Consider the following 25824-nt stretch of genomic DNA (forward strand, 5'->3'; position numbering starts at 1 on the left):
CCAGCGTGGCTGACTGTGGCTGAAGATCCTCTGCTTCGTCTTAAGATAAAAGCAAAGCACTCTGAGAATCTGAGAGTAGAAAGGGTTAAAGATTGCACCACAGAAATGATGTAGAGCTTTTAAACTTTATGACACACTTTGTGAATAATTTTTCTTTTGATAAAGCTGTGATCAAAAGGGAATAGAGATAGAAACATGGTAGTTTGACTGAATAATGGTTAAAGCAGACTCAGTTTTTCTTTACTGCTATGACAGTTCTTATTATTTTTCAAAAAGGGGATTCAAGCAATCAGAACATAAAATCTGTCAATATAGAAATAGATTAATAAAGAAATGATATATGCATTATAAAAAAACACAGGAAAAACTAACAAATATTTGGCAAAAATATGACTCAGAAGAATATTTTTAAAATTATTCCAGCTGGTGAACATACTGTTAAACACAAAATTTAAGCTGAAATATTAAATAAATCAAACTTATATTGTTCTGTCTGTTTAAATAAATCCGTAACCCTGTGCTAGTTTTTGCTTTTATGTGCCAGATAATTTTATCTGAAGAGCATATTTATGTTTGCAGATTATTCTCGATTATATGTTCGCTTGTTGATGTAGAAGTGTATCCACACACAGAGAGACCCTCCTGGGGCTGAATAGCTGCTGTAACTAGCCACACCGGTATTTTTAGATTCTTATATTGTAGCTTAAATTAGGGGGGAACAGACCGATTTATCCTCCTGCGTTCCCTTTTCTTTCTCAGACTTCAAGTGAAACTGATCTGAAGCCTGCCAGTGAAAGTGGGCGGTCCTCTGCTACATCAGCCAATCAGAGCCATGTCCGTCAATAAAGTGGAATTGAAGCGGACTGTGATCAGCCCTGGAGACTAGTGGAGTTGTGTTTACTTTCTTCGTTGGCAGTATGTCTGGTTCTGACTGACGGAGCCCGATGAGCAGCAGGCAGCCTCTGGGCGTCTGCTGCCTTCAGGAGACCACATCGACATGAAGCTGCTGGACGAGCACATCTGCTCTCTGTTTAAGCGCCACTGGCAGCACACGCTCACCTACTGGAGCGTGTTCTTCAGCTTCGGCCTGTGCATCGCCTTCCTGGGGCCAACCATCCTGGACCTGAGGTGTCAGACTCAGTCCACGCTGCAGGAGATCACGTGGGTCTTCTTCTCCCAGCAGCTCTTCCTGCTGGTGGGCAGCAGTCTGGGGGGACTCTTCAAGAAGACGTGAGTATCCTTCACGGTCTGGGCCACGAAAATATTTAACTTAGGACAGTCTGTCAGTGGTTCTCAGCTGGAACCTTGTAGAATACATGGTAAACACAACGTATTTACTTTTCTTCTTAATATTATTTTATCAAATGCATTTCTATCACTGTGAACATTTTTAAGCAGTCATAAAATAGTTTAGTGTTCCACATAAACATTTATTATAAAATTAAGTTTAATAAAGATGCGTAATTTTTTTTTTTATATTTGCTTCCTGCTATCACGTCAAGTTTATAAGAACTTGATTCCACCTTAACTCCTTAAGTTTGGATGATTTAAGCAAATGAATTAAGAGATAATGTGTCTTTAAATAAGGGATGCACAATATCAATAAAGGGTATGCAGATATTTACAAAATCATTTGAGCTGACACTGACATCGATACTGATATTCAAATGTAGTTCAGACCCAAAACTTCAGTCTTTAAAGTTTAAAACCCATTTTAAAGTTTGAGGAACGTCGACCGAAAAGAAAAATACTTAATCTGACAGAGTTCTGTTTCTGAAGTGGAAAGTCACCAGTCTCTAGGGCTGGGCAATTAATCCAAAATCAGATGAAATCCCAATACTGCCCGCTGCAATTTTAAAAATATTTATTTAACTTGAAATGTGTCAAAATACCAGTTTAAAACTTTTTTATTTATTTATTTATTTATTTATTTATTTTTTTGCAGCAGGAGAGATGTTATGCTGTGCATGTCATGCAGTCTATTTTAAGGATTTTTTTTTTAGAATATTTTACAAAAAATCCACTTTCATCATTTTTGTATATTTTTCTTATTAAATATGAGAAGGACATAAAAATCGTCACTCCTTCAATACAACAATCCATATCGAATTTGTGATATGAGTCAAATTCATCACAATTACATTTTTTTTTTAATTGTTTAGCCTTGTTTGATCAATAATCTGTTGGTTATTATATGGAATAACTGTATTGCTTGTGTTTGTTGGAAAATACAGTGCTTAACAAATTTATTAGACCACCCTAACCCTAACCAAAGTCAGGTTTACGCCACGGCCGCCCTAAATTAACAGCATTGGTAATTACCAAAATCATTTTTTATGTTTCTGCAACAGTTAATACATCAATATGTAGAAGCTCTTTAACCCAAATGATATTCTTAATGCTAAAATATTGTTGTTATCCAGTGAGGCAGCTCAAATTTGGGTGAATTCAGTTTGAAATTCCTCATTCCTGTTCAAAATGGTAAAACGTGGGGAGCTCACTGAAAATGAAAGAGTCCGCATTAAAGCACTTCATGATGCTGGATGGTCTCTGAGACAAATATGACAGGTGCTCTAATACATTTGTTAAGCACAGTACATAAGATGAGAATCTTAAGTCAGAATCGCATATCAAATGTCAATCACAATATTAGGGAAAAAATCAATTAAATTATTTTCCCAAATCGTCAGTCGTTCAGCCCTTCTAGTGACATTTACCCTTAAAACAGGACTAACTAGCTTTTTGACTACTTGTATATTTTTGGTAGGTTTTTTGCCAGAGTGTATGTTGTACTTCAACACATTGAAAAGGAAAAAAAAAAAAAGCATCAAGCACTGAGTAAAAACACAAAACACTAAAAAAAAAGTCATAATAAGGAGGTCCATGCTTTCTGTCAGCAACATGAAACTGGTCAGTAGTTTGGCTTGGATCTTCTAAAGTGAGAGGGTCTATTTTACAGTCAACAGACTTTTATTTTGAAAAGTTAAATCCAAAATAAAGAAACAAGCTGTTTCCTGATTACTAAAACTTTGGCTGAAAGCCGTGGGCTCTTTCAGGCAGAGCGATATGCTACGGAGTAAAAAGTTTAAAAAAAAAAAAAAAAAAAAAAAAAAAAAAACTGTCTTAATTTTCTGACCAAATGGCTCTTTTTTATTTTTGTTTTTTTAAATTCTCAGTGTAGTACCAAGCTGCCTGAAATGGCCAATAGCAGGGTTTTTTGTGTTTTGATTTCCCATCCTAACAGCTACTGGAATTTAGTTTTTTCTGGTTTGTGCTTCTCCTTTCAAAATAAAAATGTGTTGGCTGTGAAGTACACAGACTGAAGAGGATACTCCACATTACATCCAAAAACAGCTGTTGTATTACACGTCATTATAAAGGCACACCTTCTGGTTGGGGTTTATACTGTTAAGTTTTTAATAAACAGTCGGAGTAACTGTGACCATAATGTAGACATTTTTATGAATTTAATATGACTGTGGGTGTATTAAAGAATACTGAGATTAGATGATAAGATGAGGTCATCCTTTATTGATCACTAGATTGGATACAGTTTAAACAGGGCAATCATTGAGTCAACCAAACAGAGATCAATAAATATTCACTATAATCCCTGATAAGTTAATAGAACTCAAATATTAGAGGCAACTGATTCTGTAAAAAACTGAGGAAACACTTGTTTAAAAAACAGTACTTGTTAAATAACAGTTTCTTAGCCATTGAAAGTTATATCAACTTAATTTTACTTGTAAATTTATGCTGTATCAGCATCACTTTTTAAGCTTCACAACATTCCTACACTTAAAAATTCTGTTTAAACACAACTTTTAACACTATAGTAGAGTACATTTTTTAAGGTTACATGTTCTTCATCTCCTTGGTTTCTGCTTATTTCTTCCACAAACTTTAATCTTGAACATTCACTCCACTGAATGTAGGCTAACTTATGTTACTACAAGTGACAGCAGCTGAGAGATGCACACTGAAGCAGGAAATCCTCTGCCGTCATGCTTACCACAGGCAGGACTTGTCTAACTGAGTCAGTGACTTCACTCAGGGTGCAAAAGTGTCTAATGGCCAAAGCATTCTGGGTAAACTCTGCAGATTAAGGCATGATTGTCAAATGATTTTGATATAGTTACAAGGATAATTGAAAGTCATTTAATACTCTTAGAACTAGGAACATGTTTTTTTTTTCAGAAAAATAGAGCTGAAATAGCTGTTTAAGATTTTTAAGTTAACACAGCTCTTTTTTTTACAACCTTTAAGTGTTCAGTCTTACAGAGTAGCGATGTGTGCCGGCCAGTGGCGCTCGTTTATTTTCATCAGCAGTATTCCAGGCATTAAATAATTCCAACATATTAATACTACCATTTATCAGGTGATACAGAAGTGTTAAAGTAACACCACTAGATGATATACAGAGGGAATTTAAAGACCAAAACACAGGTATATAAAGAAAACAGAATTTTCCTTATACAAGAAGAAAACATAAAAACAATAATCTGCACAGTTTGGTTTTTCCCTGAAGCAAAAAGTTCACCTATATGTCAGGGGTCCTGCACAGGAATTTGAAACACAACTATGAAATTTCAGCAGCCCAGTCCTTAATAGTTAATAATTACACCGAAAATAGGTGAAAATGTTCAAAGTGAGAATATGAATCCAAAGCTTTTCAGTCTCCATACTGAGACATTCACCTACAGTTGCTCTGTTCTTCATTTGACTGCCAAATATGAAAAATTCAAATCACCAGTGGTTGTTTCAGACACACATTGCCTGCTTGCCTCACCTGAAGTGTACATGTGCATGTTGATGGATGAGACACGTGTGGTTCACAGTCCACAGTGATATTTTCTAAACATTCCTTCGTTTGTGATGATTGTTACTGTAGCACACCTTTCTCATAGCACTGAAACTTAGTGGAACATTCCTTTATTCAAGTTTATTTATACGCTAATGACGCAGGTTGTCACACAAGATGAAAACCTGCCCGTCAGGATCTGACATTTTCAATCACACACCTACGGCCTTCAGGTGCACTGTGGGCTTAATTATGTTGCTAAAGGATGCCTCTACATGCAGACTGCAGGAGCCAGGGGTCAACCTACTGGACTTACCTTATAATCCTGATCTGAGGCATTTACTACCTGAATCATCATGCTAACATGCTCACAATGACATCAAATCAATGCAAACATGCTAAATGTCAGCAAACACAAAGTTCAGCTAAGGAGAACGTAGTTACTGTAGAGGGAGTGTTTGAAGATTTACACTTGTTAGAATGTTTCTGAAGACTCCAGATTATTAATTTGAGAAGCTGAATTGTTTGTACAAAATTAAACGCTGGAAGAAAAGTAAGAGAGTCACAGAAAAGAACTATGTACCATGAATGTTCAACCCTCTCGTTGATCCAGCCTAGATTTAGCTTATTTCAGTGGTTGAATGGCAGTACTGACCTTAGATGCTATGTCCAAATATTCCCTTAACAAAGTACCATTTATCTTGGACAAGGTTAAACAGAGCGTGGAAAGTTGGCAGGGAAAGAGTGAGAATAGCAGGTGAAGAGGTGTGGAGCTGTACTGCTGCCTGAAGGCCCTGATAAAGCCACTGTGTCAATAAAAGTTAACGGAGCAGCAAAACATCAAGGTGACTTTATTCAAACAACAAAATTCTCTGACCAGTCTGGGTTGTTGTACAAGTCTGATGAAAATATGTTGAAGTCCTTCAAACTAAAACTGTGTCTTTGATTACCAACACTGAATGAGTCACTGACTGCATTGTTCCATCACATCATTGTCTGAATACACTCCTGTGGGTGTCGTCGTCTTCTTCTTTGTCTCTTTAAGACTCCTGGCCTCCCTGTCAGCACTCCTCTGCTGCACTTTTGTCATCTCCCTGGTGTTTGCCATCATCCCATTATGTAACAATGTGATGCTGTTGTCTGTTGCCATGGCCATTGCGGGTCAATCCATGGGTGTGATCGACACTATCGCCAACCGTCAGCTGGTGAAGCTGTACCAGAAGGACTCCGCCACCGTCCTTCAGGTAAGAGAACACTACAGCATGCTATAAAAGATGTAAAAGGTATGCAGTGCAAATATAAACCATAGAGCACAGTAAATATGAACAAATACGGCAGACTAAATCTACATTCATAATCCCTTTAAAGAAAAGGTTACATGAAACCTAAAAAGGACCAAAATAGAAATGCAAAATATGTCAATATATTTCACTTGCATTCATTACATCAACAGAAACATGACTAAAATGAGTGCTAATCGGGAGCGTAGATGGTCGAGTGGTTTAAGGTGCTATCCATGTACGCGGGCAGCCCGGGTTTGAGTCCGGCCTGTGGCCCTTTACCACATGTCTCTCCCCACTCTCTTCCCTGTTTCTGAGTCTATCCACTGTCCTTCCTCTATCAGGTAAAGGCATGAAATGGCCCAAAAATTAATCTTTAAAATGAGTGCTAATGAGGCTTTTTCTCTGCTCAGATAGTGGAAATGCTTGTATGTAGCCGTAAGGCCACAACTCAAATGTCTGAGTGGTGTGAGAGTTTGAGTGTAACCTCCTAAGACCCTGCATGCACATATGAGGACATCACATCATGGCCTTCTGACAACATTATAGCAATTTCTACCAGTAGAATTTTTGAGAAAGTTGTCAATACAGTCCATTGAAGTTATTCATTTAAAATACTGTGAGAATTTGCTATCAAATTTTCAGGAATTTTTATTGTGTATAGTGCTTAACAAATGTATTAGACCACCTGTCATAGAAACGAGAAAACATAAATATTTTAGAAATCTTTCAAAAACTTGTTTAAAACTAAAAATGTTATTGTTATTTAGTTGGCAAATAACAAACTGAAACAACTAAATAGTCCTTTTTCCACACATAATAACCAAAAAAACTTCATTTTTTGTATGGCCTCCTTTGGCCTTGATAACAGCTTGCATTCTTGCTGGCATTGTTTTTATGTACTTTTCCACAGTCTCTTTAGTCATTGAGTTCCAAATAGTTTCTAGCTGTTCCCACAGACTTGCTTTAGATGAAACTTGTGTGCAATCAATCTTTGAATCTACTAAATCCCAAATTTGTTCAGTTGGATTCAAATCCAGACTTTGACTTGGCCAGTCCATCAGTTCCAGTACTCCAGATTCCTTTTTCTTGCTCAAATAGTCTCTGCACAGCTTTGAAGTATGCTTGGGGTCATTGTCTTCTTGGTATATGAACCCATGACCAATCAGATTCAGTCCAGAAGGGATTCCATGATGCGCTACGATGTTGTGGTAGACATTCTTGTTCATGATACGATTGATTTTCACTAATTTGCCCACGCCATATCCACAAATGGAACCCCATACCATAATGGAATCTCCACCGTGTTTCCCTGTGGGTGCAATGCATCTGGCATCAAAACATTCTCCAGCTTTTCTGTGGACATAACACGACCATGCTGACCCAAGAGTTCAAACTTGGACTCGTCCGTCCATCCAGAGTACCTTCTTCCAGTCATCAACAGTGTTTGATGACTGGCACCAAGGTGTCCTCCTTGTGCTCCCTGGCAAATCTGAGGCCTTTCTGGATGTTTGCAGGCCACAATAATGGCTTCTTAGCAGCTATTCTTCCCTTTAAGCCTTGTTCCCTCAGTCGTCTGCTTATGGTCATTCTGGAGACTTTCTCAGACTCTGATCTAAGCATTCATCTCTGCCTGGATATCAGCAGTGGTCTTCCTTCTGTCTCTAGTACTTAAAATCTTGAGGTGTCTGACATCTGCTTCAGTTAACTTTGGTTTCCTGCCTCTTCCTTGGTGCATTTTGTAAGTACCAGTCTCTGCAGTTGACTCCAAAGCATACTTGACCACACTGTGAGAACTTCCCTATTTGTCTCAGAGACCATCCAGCATCATGAAGTGTTTTAATGCGGACTCTTTCATTTTCAGTGAGCTCTCCACGTTTTACCATTTTGAACAGGAATGAGGAATTTCAAACTGAATTCACCTTTTTATACCCAAATTTGAACTGGCTCTGGGCTTCTCTGAGAAGTCAGAAATGAATCAAGCATAACATTCAAACACTAAAACTCATTTTTCTCTTCAGGAATGCAAGTGAATAACTATAATTTGACATATTAATCAAGAAATATTCATGTGCTTTACCATTTTTTAATTTTTTTTGTAAATCAGTAAATTTTTAAATTCATGGATAACAATAATAATTTGCATTTTAGCATTAAAAATATTATTTGGGTTAAAGAGCTTCTACATATTGGTGTGTTAACCATTGCAGAAACATAAAAAATGATTTTGGTAATTACCAGTGTTGTTAATTTAGGGTAGCTGTGGCATAAACCTTACTTTGGGTGGTGGTCTAATAAATTTGTTAAGCACTGTATGTCTTTGAAAATTTCCAGAATTTCATGGAAAATTTGGGAGATTTTTGTATATTTTTGGGTGCTTCATAGGTAAGGTTTTAATGTTTAAATTGTTTATGTGGTCTACTTTTAAACCCATTCTACACATTTTCACACTTCTTGACAATTTAACACATTTTTGCTGCTTTTGCCCTTGTTTTATACTTTTTATCACTTTTAATCAATTTTCTGCTTTGCTCTGCTTTTTGCCACATTTTTAAAGAAATTTTTGATGCATTTTTATTTCACCACTTTCAACCCATTTCAGCTTTTGCCCTTTTTTGCCTCATTTTTTTTTTCAGAAATTTTTGACACATTTTTTTTTGCCACTTTCAACCCATTTTGAGCTTTTACCCATTTTTGCCACATTTTTTTAGAAATTTTTGATGCATTTTTATTTTGCCACTTTCAACCCATTTTCAGCTTTTGCCCTTTTTTGCCACATTTTTTCCACTTTCAGCCAATCTGAAAATTTTTTGGCCCATTCTTTTCGCTACTTTCTAATCAGTTTTTGCTCCTTTTTGGAGCTTATTTTTTCACATTATCTCATTTGTGCCCATTTTTGCCCTCTTTTGCCCCTTTATTGCCAATTGTGGCCAATTTTTGCAACTTCTCTTTGCCACTTTTAATATACATTTTTTAGCCCATTTTGCCATTTTCACCATGTTTTTGAAGTTGATATCACTCTTTTTATTATTGAGTTCAGTGTCCCCATCCACATACGTGGGGCTGGAGCCTATCCCAGCTGTCATTGGCTGAGAAGCAGGGCACACTCTGACTGGTTGTCAGTCAGTCACAGGGCTGACATGCAGAGACAAACAACCAGGCGCTCTCACACTCTCACCGATGGACAATTCAGATGCATGGGGAGAACATACTGATCCCACACAGAAAGACAGAGAGGTTCTTATTCCCCCCATGGGTGGCATGGCATATTGGCTAAAATGATATTGAAAATATTGGCATATCAGATATCAGCATAAATCGAGTGTTGTGCATCCCTAGTTTCTACCCATCCTGCAGTTATAGAACAACAGGATTTAAGTCATGTTTCTGGTCAGCTGAATTGACTGTAAGTGTATTATTTACATCCAATAGTTCCCTTTTTGGACCTCAGATAAAAGGCATTTTTGTGTCACAGTGGTACAGTCTAACAGTTAGAAAACTCCCCATGAGTGCAGAGGCTGGACTCTGTGTAACATTTCTTGTCCCTGCAGTTAAGAAAAAGAGATTTAGTGTCTCGAGGGGGATTTCCTGTTAAAATAAAGGTTGAAATTAATTAATTTAATATAGCTATTCTGATGCTAAAAGGACTTCTGTGTTCATGGGCCATGTTCATGTCTTCTTGTTGTTTGATGCTGAGCATGTATTTGAAATGTTCTTCTTAGGACTCCAGTTCTGATCAGCCTTCTGCTGCAGTGCTATGCAGGGCCTTATAAGCAATGACAGAGACCAAATCAGTAAAGTTATGGTCCCACATACTTAGATCTGCTGAAGCAGTCATTTCTACCATTTTTATTTGATACAAAGTTCTGAAAATGCAGATTACAGCCACTTTTTTCATATGAAAAATGCATATGTTCTTGGAGATATATCTATAAGAGAAAGTCTTTGATTTAAGAAATGTTTTATTTTGAGGTATTGTTTTAATCTTTACTGAAACTTTACTAAATCCAACTTGGTCTGTGTTTATACCAAAGGCATTCATATATTAGGATGAGTGATGACCCTGAAGTTACTCCTTTTCTCTCATATAGAGAGAAAAACAAACAAAGAATATTTATTTGCCATTAAAATACAGCACATGCCTCATAAATGACTCAATCAATGTATAATGTATAATCAGTCATATCAATGGTCGTGTCTTCTCCTAGGCTCTGCATTTCTTCATCGGCCTGGGAGCTCTGGTTAGCCCCCTGGTTGCAGATCCTTTCCTCGATGACTCCTGTGTCTTGAGTGCTAACTCCACTACAAACTCATCCTCTTCATCAGACCTTGAGAGCATCCACAGCAGCATACAGGAAGTGACACTACCAAAAATCTCCCAGGATCCTCTATACACAGAGGGTCTAGTCATCACCAAGGTGTCCTACGCTTTTTGGATCATGGCTCTTATCAATGTGAGTTTATGTCAAAACTGATGCTATATAGAATACTTTCAAGGCCACGTTGTTAATAAGAATGATTTGCATGTAAGGCATCCCTTTACAATTCCCTCAAATGTGTTTAACTTATGTACAAATGAAAGTGTCTCTATGGTTGCAGATTGGGCTGCCATTGTGAAATGATTTGTGCTCTAACTAAAACAGGTTTTACTGTTACTTTTAAGTAAGTTAAAATTTACATGTACTCTCTCTTAAGTCAACATGAACATCCCTTCTAAAATAGGTCAACAGCCATAATGCCTAGTATTAGTTCATTCAGGACACAGAGGTCATACACCCCGCCGTGATCAGCTGACAGCCAGCTGATCCTAATTATTGCCTCCCAGCCCCCACAGCCAATCACAGCTCTTTCTCTCAGCACAGCAGTTATATTAAAATATGACGTACTTCTCACTAAACCCTGCTTGCATCATTGCTGACGTATCACACTGCTGCTACTGCTGGCAAAGTCTAACCTCCTCCACCCCAGCCTCCTCCTTTATAGCATAAAGCTTGTTGCACCCTCATATTCAAATTCATGCCACTATGTATGCATTTTAACTAAATTTTGTGGATTCAATACGCATTGTCATCATTGAATCTATCCATAAGGGGGTTTCTAGCTATGCCAGAAAGAAAGCTTGCTGCTTGGCTAAACCCACTAAGCATCTTTTGAACAGAGCATTCTCTGCCAAGAAAAACTGTAAATCCATTTTGAAATAAAATGATTAAATGTATAAAGAGAGTTGTTCCTGAATGAACTTCTAAAATAGACCAACAGCCTTCTTAGTCCAGCAGTAAAAGGAAAACAATAATACTAATTGTGTAACACTTTAGTTTAGGGTACAACTCTCACTATTAATAGGCTGCTTATTAGCACGCTAATTAGTAGCGTACTAAATGTTTTTTAGTCATTATTAAGAGCATATCAGTGTCTTATTCTGCAAGGCTCTAATCTATGGCTAATAGGCAATTCACTGACAGTTTCCCTTCATAACTTCTTTATTACTGCATATTAATAGCAAATTAGGACATTGTTTCCTTAATTATCTATGTTTCCATAGATTATAGTTTTGTTGCACCTGTGTCCAACTGGACATGAAGCTCTTTGTGGCGCTTACTGATGTTGTTTGCTCCTGTCTAGATCTTTGCTTGTGTTTTTCTTACTCTCAGATGTAAATGGCTAAATGACAGTGGAACATTGGTAAATAAAATGGACAGATGCATGTCCTCTCAGGGCCAATGATGCCATGCTGGATGAAAAGTTTAGGTTTCATGTGATTACAGTTCATCTTGTCTAAACATCTCAAACAATGATTAGTCAAATCAAATTGGAGTAAACATTTTTGACGGTTTTTGAACAGGGGTCATCAACTATGTTTGTACAAGGGCCAGGTTTTTTCCTTGATGGATGCTTTGGGGACCGGATTTTCAGATAAACTTAAATTCAAAGACATTTTGGTCTCATTAATATACTTTGGAAAACATTTTATTTAAAAGTTATGCCTCTAAAAATTGTATCAGTCCCTATACCATAGCCAGCCACAAGGGGGCGATGGAGATATTTCCGCTGAATGTTTACAGGGCGGTTATACTCCCTCACTGAGTTCGATGCCATCAAGGTGGGTCCTGATTGGAGGAAAACTTGTGCAATAAAAAACTATATTTAGTGTTGAGGTCAATAGAAAACCATAGTTTTAAAATATGTGTTTATCATGTGTCATATTTGCTAACATGGGAGACAGGTGGATTTCTGTAAAATGAATCAAACATTAAACCAATTCAGACAATTTTTATCAATCTAAATTGTTTTCAGGTTTTTTAGTAGCTGTAGGGAACTTAAAAAAGCTAACTTATATACACTGTGTTGCGAAAGTATTCGCTCACCTTCCTTGACTCACATATGGACTTAAGTTACATCCCATTCTTAATCCATAGGGTTTAATATGACGTCAGTCCACCCTTTTCAGCTAGAACAGCTTCAGCTCTTCTGGGAAGGCTTTCCACAAGGTTTAGGAGTGTGTTTATGGGAATTTTTCACCATTCTTCCAGAAGCACATTTGTGAGGTCACACACTGATGTTGGACGAGAAGGCCTGGCTCTCAGTCTCCATTATGATTCATCCCAAAGGTGTTCTATCAGGTTGAGGTCAGGACTCTGTGCAGGACAGTCAAGTTCATCCACACCAAACTCTCTCATCCATGTCTTTATGGACCTTGCTTTGTGCACTGGTGCACAGTCATGTTGGAACAGGAAAGGGCCATCCCCAAACTGTTCCCACAAAGTTGGGAGCATGGAATTGTCCAAAATCTCTTGGTATGCTGAAGCATTCAGAGTTCCTTTCACTGGAACTAAGGGGCCAAGCCCAGCTTCTGAAAAACAAGCCCACACCATAATCCCCCCTCCACCAAACTTTACACTTGGCACAATGCAGTCAGACAAGTACTGTTCTCCTGGCAACCGCCAAACCCAGACTCATCCATCAGATTGCCAGATGGAGCAGCGCAATTGGACACTCCAGAAAACTCGTCTCCACTGCTCTAGAGTCCAGTGGTGGCGTGCTTTACTCCACTGCATCCGACGCTTTGCATTGCACTTGGTGATGTATGGCTTGGATGCAGCTGCTCGGCCATGGAAACCCATTCCATGAAGCTCTCTATGCACTGTTCTTGAGCTAATCTGAAGGCCACATGAAGTTTGGAGGTCTGTAGCAATTGACTGCAGAAAGTTGGCGACCTCTGCGCGCTATGCGCCTCAGCATCCACTGACCTCGCTCCATCATTTTACGTGGCCTACCACTTCATGGCTGAGTTGCACTCATTCCCAATCGCTTCCACTTTGTTATAATACCACTGACAGCTGACTGTGGAATATTTAGGAGCCAGGAAATTTCATCACTGGACTTGTTGCACAGGTGGCATCCTATCACAGTACCATGCTGGAATTTGCTGAGCTCCTAAGAGTGAGCCATTCTTTCACAAATGTTTGTAGAAACAGTCTGCATGCCTAGGTGCTTGATTTTGTACACCTGTGGCCATGGACATGATTGGAACACCTGATTTCAATTATTTGGATGGGTGAGTGAATACTTTTGGCAATATAGTGTACATCAACCTATTTTTCCCTCTGCATATTTCTGAATCTTCTGGGGGCTTGATGGGAAGATGTGAGAGGCCTGATGTGGCCTTTGGACCACCAGTTGATGTTCGCTGGTTTAGAATGTCACATTTTTATTGCTAAGGCTACCACAGCTCCTTTATTTAATTCCTTTAATTTAAAACATGTATTGTTAATCAGCCAGTGCAGTTCGAAATCAAGTGAGCAGGTCAGAATCCTAGACCAGCTCTTGTTCTGTTTACACTGTGGGTGTGCAGTAATAGCTACAGTCTGTGACACCAAATCGGTTTCATGGTAACTCTAAGAGGCACAGCATGTAATTAAATTTAACATTAAACATCACAGCGTAAATAGCATGAGATTAAATTGGCCTCCTGGATCTGTACGTCAGCAAATTAAGGACTGTTGCAACAGATACTTATACACTTTAACACGATCATGATTAAAACCATGTTGCACAACTGACACAAATAGTCATAGTGACATGAGATTTTCTAGTGTTGCTGCTTTAAGGGAATGGTATCCTTGTTTCAGTCATGTCCTTATTGCAGTACAGGTACTTGGATGTCTTTAGAGGTTATAAACCTTTACAGTGCCTCTCAGACAAAGCAATAAGCCTTCAGAAATGTTACTTCTGTTTGATTAACAACAGAGAGATAAGACAGCCGGACTCTACTTCCATGAGCGGGCGCTCAAAATATGAATCAGCTGACAGGAAATGTTGGTTAACAAGCCTCTTTATGTGTGTGTGTGTGTGTGTGGGTGTGGGTGTGTGTTTTTCTGTGCAGCTCCCTGTGCCAGCAGCAGTGCTAGCGTTGATGTACCAGGAGAGACTCCTGGCCTGCTCCAGTCAGAGTCAACGTCTGCTGGACAAAGAGCGCGGCCAGAGTAACAGTGTGGAAAGCGAAGAAGGTAAAGCCTGACCTTTCAGTGAGTTTTTACCTCTGTTACAGTGAAACTACAGATCTCCCTCTCTTCTTGCCCCTGCAGGTCACAGGAGTTTATTTTGTTGCTGTAATGCTGCCAATGTTCGAGGTCATCCTTTCTCATTCATCATCATCCACGCTTTGGGTGGGGCCATCGTCTTCATCACTGATGGGATTATTGTGAGACTTCATGCTCATTCTCAAACATAAATACACATACAAACATTTCACTTACTTCTAAAGGATTTTTAAATATAAGGAGTGGATGAGGATTCTAATGGTTGAAGGGTTTGGCTTTGGTGTAGAACATTTGGACAATTTTTCATGGGTGTCACCCACACACTCAGCTCTGCTGCTCATACCACAAATGCATGTTCCTTACAAATGTGGGACCATTTATAAGGAAATAAACAGGCTTTACAACAGTGAAAGATTTACTTAAGAGCATACATACATTTCCTTACTCTTTGTGCTTAGTTTATATCCATGCAATGAAACAGTTAGGGATGCACGATATTATCTGTCTGGTGTCGGTATCAAACATCAAAATTTCTGCTGATCTTTACACACTCTGCATTTCAGCATACATCGACTGTAAATTTTTGTCCACATATACTAATACATTTGTGGAGTTTTAGACTGAACCATCAGACCTATGTCAGTTTTATTTATTTTGTTTATCCTTATTCTTTAAACTTTTAAAGGTTGTTTTAAGGACTCTACCTACTGAACCACAGAGCTTAGATAGAGCTTGTGATGGCCAACAAATTGGTCATTCATTATCTGGTTGCTGCATTTATAGTCATTTACACTTCTTTGTTAATCATTTCAGTTAAATTTCAGAAAGAAGGGATACTTGTGAAAGTTCCATACAACTTGCAGATCTTTATGATAATAATAATAATAATAATAATAATAATAATAATAATAATAATAATAATAATTAAATAATATTTATAAAAAATAATGTTATAATAATAAGTATAATAATAATAGGTATAATAATAATAATAATGATAATAATAATATGAATAATATGAATATGATTCTGAATAAAATGTTTATTTTAAGTGACAGTGCACAAAAAATAATACTTGTACAGGACTTGACAATGCAAATATGCCAGATAATAGTCAGAGGATAATTTCTTTGTGTTGCTAAAATTACACTAAATACGGACATACATACATTTTCAAAGACATAGTTGCATAATAGTGTAAATGCATACTGTCAGGCTTTTCACAATCTTACAAGCATTAAACATCAGTGCATCAGCTAACATGTTTTGCATTTCTTCAGCAACATTGTTCATGAAATGGAACATATAATGTCCATGCTATCAGAAATAAAAGATGCTGTTTATCTCTAAATGTTGGTTGATTAAATCTTAAAAGTCGCTCTTAATGAAAGAATTATTGCTCTTTAGTGTTTGATATGATGTAATGCGGTGAACCTGACCATGGTGAATCCACAGATAGGCCACAAACAGGAACTATATGTAAACACGCTTGTTGCAGAAATGCCATAAATCAGACTTACAGACATCGGCTCTGTGATAAGATCTCTTCTGTTTCTTGTCTTAGGGCTCTTATGCTGGCTTCGTCTACACCTATGCTGTGTCTGCTCCTTTGCTGATGGGCCACAAAACTGCAGGATACCTGGACAGTATATTTTGGGCAGCAATCACCTTGGGAAGACTGGCTTTCATCTACCTGTCCTGCAAATTCTCTCCATCCACGCTGCTCACCTTAAGCCTGGTAAGGAAATCAAATCCAAAATCTACTCTAACACCCTGAGTCTTAACATTAGAAAATAGTTATGGGTCATAATTTAATGTGAGAGACAAATGGGTAGAAGAGACATGCACAAATATTTGATCTGGGATTGCACATGACTTCAACAGGTGGTGACATTCAGAGCAGGATTAAATATGTACACACACAACAGGATCTTAATGCCAGGCTGCTTTGTCAGCACATCATCTTCCTGCATAAGTAGATTCTTTTCCCAATTGTGAGCAGAAAAGTAAACTGGAAACACAACATGCTAAAGGATGCCAATGTTAATATGCGTGAATGAAGCTACCCGATGAAGCTGCTGTTTGAGGGATTGTTGTGTTTACTGAAACAGCTCCTGTTCAGGAGAATAAAGGCCCTGAAATTTGCTAAGGGACAGCTTCATTTTTTTAAACCAGCACATCAATACACAGATTTAGAGTTTTAATAATGTGTCTATGTTTAAAGCAGAAAATTACACAAATGTTTTTTTCTTGGATTCATGTTCAGAGTATGAAAGTGTGAGAGAATGTTTTTGGACTGAAATTTATGCTACAACATCTACAGTAGTGGATAGTTATATTTACAGGTAAAGCTGCTTTGCCTTCTACTAGACTGAATCTATTTAAGGGCTTTTACTTTGAAAAGGAACAGAACAGTCCATTTGGAGCTATTGTCCCAAGATATATAAAAACTGGCCTATTTTCATCACTTTTACATTTTTCATCATTATTTTACTTTTTAAATGAAAAATGAAGCTCTTTTTTAAGCTTTTTTCCAGTATCAATCACAAACAGAGGAGATGTGAGTGTTAGATTTGGATTATTGCATTTCAAAACAAAATTGATGAACTGTTCACCTCTTAATTTTCCAGAGACAAAGACATCTGTACCCTTTGGGCTTCATCAATAACTATTTAAACATGAATGATATCACTAGTCTTATCAGCATTTTATATATTTTTAGATTATTTAAGTCAGTGGAATTATGAGTCATTCTAAATGCTGAAACAGATCTTAGTAAAGTTAGCAAGCCCTTCTGGTTTAAGCCCCAAATCCTGCAAGGCCACTCTGTCACTCTGCTGTGGCAAACATGGGCAATAAGAGTCTGGGTTAGATTTCACCTCATAAAACCTAATCAGTAGATAAGTTAAGACAAAATATTTTGTATAAAAAGGTAACAAATAGGTTTTAAGAAAATGTAGCATAGCAGTCTAAGAGTCATGATATCAGTGTTTCATGCCATCTCAACTCCGACTTTTGCACAGCTCTGCCCTCTGGTGGTTAAGAAGGTGAATAGCACCAAGCAACAGGCATCAAGAGGATTAAGAGAACTTCAATTTTTTATTTTGTTTAGGTTTCAGCTAGAAAATGACTTTGGTCCTGTAAAGTGAAAATTAATCTGTATTTAGGTTTGTTGTATGACAGCTCACTGTCTTATGAACCCCTAAGTGCAGCTGCCTGGATCTCTATATCAGAGAAGAGACAAAGTTTTTTTTCTGGCTCAAATCTCTGTTATGATACTTTAAATGATCCATAGACTGCTGTGGCTGATAGATTTGGAAAATTTACCTCACAATGAACAAAAAAACAGCATTTAACTGACTGTTAACTTTCAATAAAGGCAGTGACATCAGATAACAACAGACTGGACTGAGATGAACTGCTCTGTGATTTTATTTTGTAGCGTTAGAGGGGTGGGGTCATTCCCCTCTGTGGGCTCATGATGTCATGAACCCACATATTAGCCCCACCCACATTAAACCCAGCCAGGAAAGAGGTGAAAAACTTTCTAACAGTCTTAAAGGGGACATATTTTACCCTTTTAAGACAAGTTTATAATGGTCTCAGAGGTCCTCAGGACATGCCTGTGGAGTTTATTGCTGAAAAAACTCTCCAGTATTGGATTTCTGCATGTCTAAAAACTCCTCTGTGTCTCAGATTGAGCTGTTTCTGTCTGGTAATTAGCTGTCTGACTCTACCCCTGACCACACCCCTCTCAAGAAATGGATGCAGGACTTGTGATATTACAGACACTCTTTTTTTATCCATAGTTTAGACTGGGATTTGAACCATTAATCTCCCAGACCTTAATCAGCAGGGTAACCCACTGAGCTATCCAGCATCTCAGCTGTTAGCTGAGAGGATCAGTAGAGGAGGGTGGGACTTTCTTCCAAGTGGGGGAGGGCCAACCAAACCTGGGGGCGGGTGCTGAGGACCCTGGTGAGGTCACTAGATGTAAAATCTGAGAACGGGTTTTTTTAGCACACGTTTTCTGAAAGGTGGAGAAAGAGAGGGGGTGAGGGAATGGATTTTTCTGGTACTTGAGGGGATTGTGGACAGGCCAGGGGCACATATTTGTGTTAGAAAAGCCTGAAAAAGTGATTTTTGCATAATATGTCCCCTTTAATCCAGAATTCAGTCACATGTAGATCTCAGTGTTTTCACACATTTACAGCAAACATATTCAGGGTCTTTAAGTGTAAATCTAAATTATGTATTTCTATAGTAGATGAATCAAATTAATAAAAGTGTTTAATCAAAAGAAAAGTATGCTCCCCCCCCCCTTTCGGAGCGAACAACTAACCACAATAACCTGATAACTTTACATGAACACCTTTCAAAGGTCAGAAATCAAGGTATTTGTTATTGAAACATAATTAACTCAAACACAAAAAAGAACAAGAAAAGGCCTACATTAACAAAACAACAAGACACAAATCTTCAACTGCAGACCCCACACCAAAACCTCTGGCTTCTCCCAGCTCTGGCTTTAAAGGACTGAGGCCTTGTTGAGCAGAAATCAGTGGCTCCAAACCAGATTTCATCGTTAACAACATGTCATTAGAGATTTTAAAAGAAGTGAAGCTGTCACTCCTGCAGCTGCTGCTCCTGGACATTCTCAGCTGATAGCCAAGTAAAAAGTTAACAGATCTCAAATGTAAAGGTGTATTTATTTTAGGGATGGCTGTCACAACTAAACTTTTCAATCATGCTATCCTTGTCCTCTGGACATAGTTTTAAACACCGAGTTTGTCATTCATCTCACTCACATTCATACACTGCCATTGTGCAGGATGCTCACAGACATTTATATCCATTTGCCTGTTTTAACCACCAAATTCCAAATGAGTAAAAACTAGACTGATATGTTCCTTGTGCTGTTTAATTTTAGGGTTATGAAGAATTATTTTTTTCTGGCACAGTTTAGATCCTGTTTTAACTGATCAGGTTGCTGTTTCTGCTCTGAGGTTTCAACACCCTGATCTGTGTGTTTTAAGAGTATACTTCTCCAGAGCTGAGCTGCACCCCACATGAAGATGAGCGCTAAAATCGTCTTCCTTGTGTATCTGCATGTTCCAGGACCCAGGGGATAATTATAGATAGAAATATTATTAATATGCAGATAGTTTCTGGCTTGTTCTTTGAACTCAAAATGCTGTGTAATTCTTTTGTGTGAGCTTTGCAGTTTTACAAAGTTCCTCAAGAGTCTTCGTGTCCATGCAGGCACATGCATGCTGGGAAAAACTCACTGGCATTAAAGAAGACTGACAGCTTCTCTCACAGACAGTCACAGAGAGTGAGCGTTTTTTCATGCTGCGTAGCTGCAGTGTGCACCTGTGTTATGATGACTCAGCAAACAGGCCTAGCGTGCCATGAAGCGCATTTTAAAAGCTGCATTCCAGACTGCAGATAAGATAATCTCATTCAAAGTGGCAAACAGTTTGGTGTATGTTCTTTTGTTATACTCTGGATTAAGTCTGTTTACTCTCTCATTCAGGCCTCTTGACCAGCTACTTCATAGCCGAAATAGCTCAGTTGGGAGAGCGTTAGACTGAAGATCTAAAGGTCCCTGGTTCGATCCCGGGTTTCGGCAGTGTGAAGACTGTGTTTTAGGAGCATGCTGCAATTCGATAGGCTGTGTAAAGCAATTCTACCTGGATTTCTATTCATATAAACATCCTGTGTGTTCCTATACTCTCCTGCCCTGTTTGGGTGAAACTCTCATACATTTCCCCGGCTTTTCGAACTGCTGACTAATGGGAATCTTGTGTCGGGTCAGTCTTTTTTTGGGAGGCATCTGGCAACTCCTCTCAGTGTCTCATGACCCCTAAGGGGATCCCAACCCTTTGGCTGAGAACCACTGCTCTAAGGTCTTGTTGAAAGCGTAACATTTGACCTGGCAATGAAAGTTTAACCTGTAGGGTCTGTTGTAGATAGTCTGAGAAAGAAAGAATTGTGAGGTCTTAACTGCTCTATCAGATGCTATGTGACAGATCAAGCTGTTTTTTAACCTCACTGACACTTTCTGTTTTACTCTTGAGCTAAAATAGCTCAATACAAAGAGGGTTAACTCAAGATATAAAGGCCCCTTGTTTGATACTATTTGTACACTTTCTGAATACTGTGCTGTTGTGGTCTAGGCTGGTGACTCATAACTGTGTGACTGGGGGATGTTTTCCATTTCCCTCTACATTTGTTCATGCAGGTTCCAATATTTGGGACAAAACTCATTTAAAAAACATCTTTCATCTTCAATTTCTTGCCAATATGATGGTATTAAGGTTTTATATATAAAATTACGAATGGCAACAAAACAGAGCAAAATCTGGTTTAAGTCACTTTGTGGCTCACATCTGTAAGAATGAATTCATCTTTGACAGCACTAAAGCACAGTGGATCTGGGACTGAGTTGATATGCAAAACAGTTGGTAATTTGGTGAATATTTGCATCGGCTGTCGCTGTTTGCATCCTCAAACCAAAATCCAGTTACATTCTGTCTGTTGCATTTGAGACTGCTTGGGTTTTAGTGTTTGAGCTGAAATCTGTACTTTGATTCTACAGTTTCTGTAATTATGACTGTGGAAAAAGATGTCTGTCACATTTAGTGGCTTATTTTGTTGTTTTATAAGTCAAGTAGCATAATTGTCATGGTTTTTCAACAATTGGTGCATGGATTTCTACAGAAGAAACACACACTGTTAATCCCACTTTCACCTGTCTGCCTGTGTGTCTGTGTGTGTGTGTGTGTGTGTGTGGCTCTTAGGTTGGGGTCATACTGGTGCAGTTCCTGTTATTGATCTTCTACTCCAGCTGTGTGTTCCTCTTCATTGGTACGTGTGTGTTAGGACTGTGCATCAGCAGTGTTTTTCCCTCCATGCTGGCCTTCACAGAGGACATACTGGACTACAAAGGTAATCCAGCACACACACCGAGACACAGGGACAAAACCACAGCACCGCTTCATTTCAGAAATCACGTGCTGCACATAAAAGATAAAAAAATTACATATTCATAACGTCATAAGTCACATTTATAGGCATAAAAACAGACAAAATGCAGTCATTTAGCATTTCTGTTTATAAATGCATATAATCTGCTAAACACACTGTCAGAGCCAGGGAACGTTAACATTCACCTCTTTCTTATTAATCTCCTGAGATCCTGCATGGACTTATGAGGACATTACTCAACATTCCTACAACATAGTAATAATTTCTGTTATTGGAATTTTTAAAATAATGGTTGAAATGTTGGGAATGTTGCTGTTAGGATATTTTGGGGGATTTGCTCAAAATTTTCTGGTGTTACCATTGGAATTTAGAGGAAATGTTTGGATGCTTTGTAGAATTTCATTGGAAGTTTTGGGGAGATTTGCTTTTAATTTATTTTGGTATTTTCATTAGAATTTGGTAAATTTGTTTGGATGTTTGTGGGAATGTTTATTTATTTATTTTAAATTTTTAGACATTTTTTAAAATTTGGGAATGTATTTGTAATTGGGGGGAATTGGATTAGGAATGGGGCGCCTTTCAATTTTAAGATCATTTTTAAATGGAAAGTACAGGGATTTTTGTGTTTTGGATATTTTCCATCATTATCTTGGAATTTTGGGAATGTATTTTCACATTATTGGGAATTTGCTTGAAAATGTTCAGGATTTTGATTTTTTTTTTTTTTTTTTTTTTTTTTTTTTAGGAGGGGGGGCGTTTGGGATGTTTTTGCTGTAGGATAAGGCTTCACTGAAACATTTGGGGAATATCTGAATAAATTTAGGAGTACTTTTTAATGGGATATTTTCAAAATACAGTGCTTAACAAGTTTATTAGACCACCTGTCATATTTGTCCATCCAGCATCATGAAGTGCTTTAATGCGGACTCTTTCATTTTCAGTGAGCTCTCCACGTTTTACCATTTTGAACAGGAATGAGGGATTTCAAACTGAATTCACCCAAATTTGAGCCGGCTCACTGGGCTTCTCTGAGAAGTCAGAAATGAATCAAGCATAACATTCAACCACTAAAACTCATTATCCTGTTCAGGAATGCAAGTAAATAACTATAATCTGACATATTAATCAAGAAATATTAATGTGCTTTACTATTTTTTCAGTTTTTTTTCTAAATCAGTAATATAATAATGATATTTTAGCATTAAAAATATCATTTGGGTTAAAGAGCTTCTACATATTGGTGTATTAACCATTGCCGAAACATAAAAAATGATTTTGGTAATTACCAATGCTGTTAATTTAGGGCAGCTGTGGCATAAACCTTACTTTGGTTAGGGTTAGGGTGGTCTAATAAATTTGTTAAGCACTGTATATCAAAGAATTTTCACAAAAATTTGAAGGCATTTTCAAAAAAAAAAAAATGTTAATTTTTTTGGGAGGATTTTGGAAAAGCAAAATTTCCAAGAAATTGCTGTCCAGAGACAAGGGTCATGTTTAAATGTATTAAGTTCTACATATCCCAAACAAAAGCTCAGGTCTCTGGAAGTTCAATGAGGGATCTTCCATCTTGGGTTTATGTTTTTGTCTTTTGTGTTAAAGGTTGTGCTACAACCGTCCTGGTCACATGTGCAAGCACAGGAGAAATGCTGCTACAGCTGCTCATTGGATCTGTAAGAAATGATTTTACAATCTTTTTTATGTCATTTCAGTAACAATAATGACTAAAAAATCCCACACTGTTTTAAGCCTCCTCTGTAGAGTTTTTCTCTTCCATGTTGTTTCTTTTCACTTAATGTATTAATGTTTGCTGCACAGAACTTTTTTAAACAAACACTTTAAGCAACATTATTATTGACATTTAATATCTCAAATAAAATAAAAATGCTACTGTTGACCTTCTTAAAACTCAGTTTTGAATTGCTTTAGCATGCTTGCTAGGCCACATTATTAAGAAGGCTCGGTGTGGCTGCTCTCTTTGTCTGAAAGAATAAAGTAAACACTCTTTATAAACCTGTTCTGAGGCTTCATTGCTCTCCAGGGTTGATTACAGATTTGTTTAAGATTACAGCTTGTGACTGTGTGTATCTTTCCCTGCAGGTGATTAACAGTCAGGGCAGTTTCTCTTTCCTGTTGTTATGCACGATAGCATCATTTATCAGCTTCTGTCTGTTCATGCTGTTCCTCTACGTCCAGCATGTTCACAGAAACGTTCACACAGGTAAGCACATGTAGACACATTTAAAGAATAAATAAACAGATATATGAAAGTTTAGACATGTAGTATTTGTATTATAGTGTAGCGTGAATACAGAGACTGTTAGGGAAGAGTGAGAAAACTCATGCCAGAGTGAAAACAAGACAGACCAATCCTCCTTACTTCATTTGAACAGAAAGTGAAGAGGTGCTTATAGAAACAGCAGACAGCACAGCGGGTGGAGGCTGTGGTGGAGTTACAGCTAAACATAACACAATCAAAGCTTGTAGGTGTACACAGACTCTAGACCAGGGGTGTCAAACCCAAGGCCCGGGGGCCAAGTCCGGCCCGTGGTACAGTTACATCCGGGCCGAGAGATCATATCCTACTCTTTTTACAACTGGCCCTAAAATGTAAGGTCTGCAGATTTCCTCCAGTATAAAAATGTAAACTTAACCATGATGATATAAAATCTCCTTAAGTCAAAAAAGTTAAAAAAATAAAGAGTAAAAATAATTAGATCAAAAGAATTGTGGGAGAAAAAAATTGATTTGTATATTCATTTCATATTTTAAACTTTGCATTGCACAATTATGACTTATGACATAGTTTGACAATTTTTAATTGAATATTTTGACTTTTTGTGTCATATTTTGACTTTTTCTATTTATCATTTTCATTTTTATTGCATCTTTTGAGCTTTTCAATTTAACATTTTCACCTTATTTAATAATTTTGGCTTTTTAAATTTGTAATTTTCACTTTTTATCTCATATTTTGACCTTTTTAATTTATAATTTTGATGTTTTATCTTATATTTAGATTTGTCAATTTATTATTTTCACATTTTCAATTTATAATTTCAACCTTTTTCTCAAATTTTGACCTTTTAGGTGCGCCATTTTCAATTGAAAGTCATATTTTTGCTTTAAAAACATGATTGTGACTTCCCTTTTAATATATTTGCCTTTTTAAAGTACTATTTTAACATCTAATTTTATGTTTTGACTTTTTTATCTCAGATTATGAGCCTTTTTGCTTTTAACTTTTGACCCATAATGTATTACTGGTGAAATTGAGGTCAACAGTTTGGTTGAATGTGGACCCTGTTAGGCCCTCAAATTAGATCTTGAGTCTGTGATTGACTTTGACACCCCTGCTCTAGACTGGACGTGACAGGTTTATGTAGCATGGTTTGTAAAGGTAGCCTGTATTCTCTCAAATGTCCAGCAGAGGGCAGTTCTAATAGTGCAAAACAGTGGTTTTCAAAGTGTGAGCTGGGCCTCCCCCGGGGGGCACCACAGGACTTCAGAGGAGGTGTGGACCCCTAAACCAGAAAAAAGGGTGATTTGTTTTACCAACTTTGCTGTGTGTGGGGAGAAATGGACAGATTAATAGTTACTACAGAGACTATACTGGAGTCGACTATTTAAGTAAGGATTTTCCTGCAGTGGTCCTGATGATGCTCAACATTGATGCTGTTTAATTTGCAAAGATGTGCAAGCTAATGATAGCAAAAGGCTGTGTAAACCCTGGGGTCATTCTGAGTTAAAGCACAGAGTCAGGTGAATTTTTAGATAGGAAATAAAAAGGAATTTTAGTCACTCAGGGTAACTGAGACATTTAGCACCATTAAACACTGTAGGTGTTGTAGGTGTTTGGCACCAACAATGATCAAAAGTGAGTACCAGGCAGGGCTGAAGGTGATGATCTACTCTTATGCAAACTCATGGTTCCTGTTAAATTAGAGAGTGCAGAGCATAAAAATCAGGTGGTATTGGCAATAAGCTAATTACTGAAACCAAATAGCTGGTTGTCAGGGTAAGATGGATGTTTAAATAAATAATCAAACCAAAGTATCAACACTGTTCAAATGTTAAAGATCAAAATGTTTACAGATTAAACAAATGTTTAAAAATATGGTTTAAATTTTAATCATATTTTTATTGGGGTGGGAGGCCACGGGATAAATGATCTTCTCCAAGGGGAGGCTCACTCGCCCACACTTTAGTTACA

The 25824-nt window shown here is 37.6% G+C and overlaps 1 protein-coding gene and 1 non-coding gene across 2 annotated transcripts in view; both read left to right on the forward strand.

The window, feature by feature from the left end:
* Positions 1-891: 891 nt before the first annotated feature.
* Positions 892-25824, forward strand: part of mfsd4aa (major facilitator superfamily domain containing 4Aa) — a 28353-nt gene continuing 3420 nt past the window's right edge. Inside the window, exons 1-9 of the mRNA XM_041783943.1 lie at positions 892-1230; positions 5850-6048; positions 10293-10538; positions 14468-14591; positions 14670-14785; positions 16189-16362; positions 21428-21575; positions 23214-23284; positions 23712-23832. Coding sequence (XP_041639877.1) covers positions 998-1230; positions 5850-6048; positions 10293-10538; positions 14468-14591; positions 14670-14785; positions 16189-16362; positions 21428-21575; positions 23214-23284; positions 23712-23832 — 1432 coding nt within the window. The 5' untranslated portion in view covers positions 892-997. The remainder of the gene's footprint in view (positions 1231-5849; positions 6049-10292; positions 10539-14467; positions 14592-14669; positions 14786-16188; positions 16363-21427; positions 21576-23213; positions 23285-23711; positions 23833-25824) is intronic.
* Positions 20184-20256, forward strand: trnaf-gaa. The gene has a single exon. It is a non-coding gene; the product is annotated as a tRNA-Phe (tRNA).

This window comes from Cheilinus undulatus, linkage group 3 (genome assembly GCF_018320785.1).
Source record: "Cheilinus undulatus linkage group 3, ASM1832078v1, whole genome shotgun sequence".
In the NCBI taxonomy this organism is placed as follows: domain Eukaryota; kingdom Metazoa; phylum Chordata; class Actinopteri; order Labriformes; family Labridae; genus Cheilinus; species Cheilinus undulatus.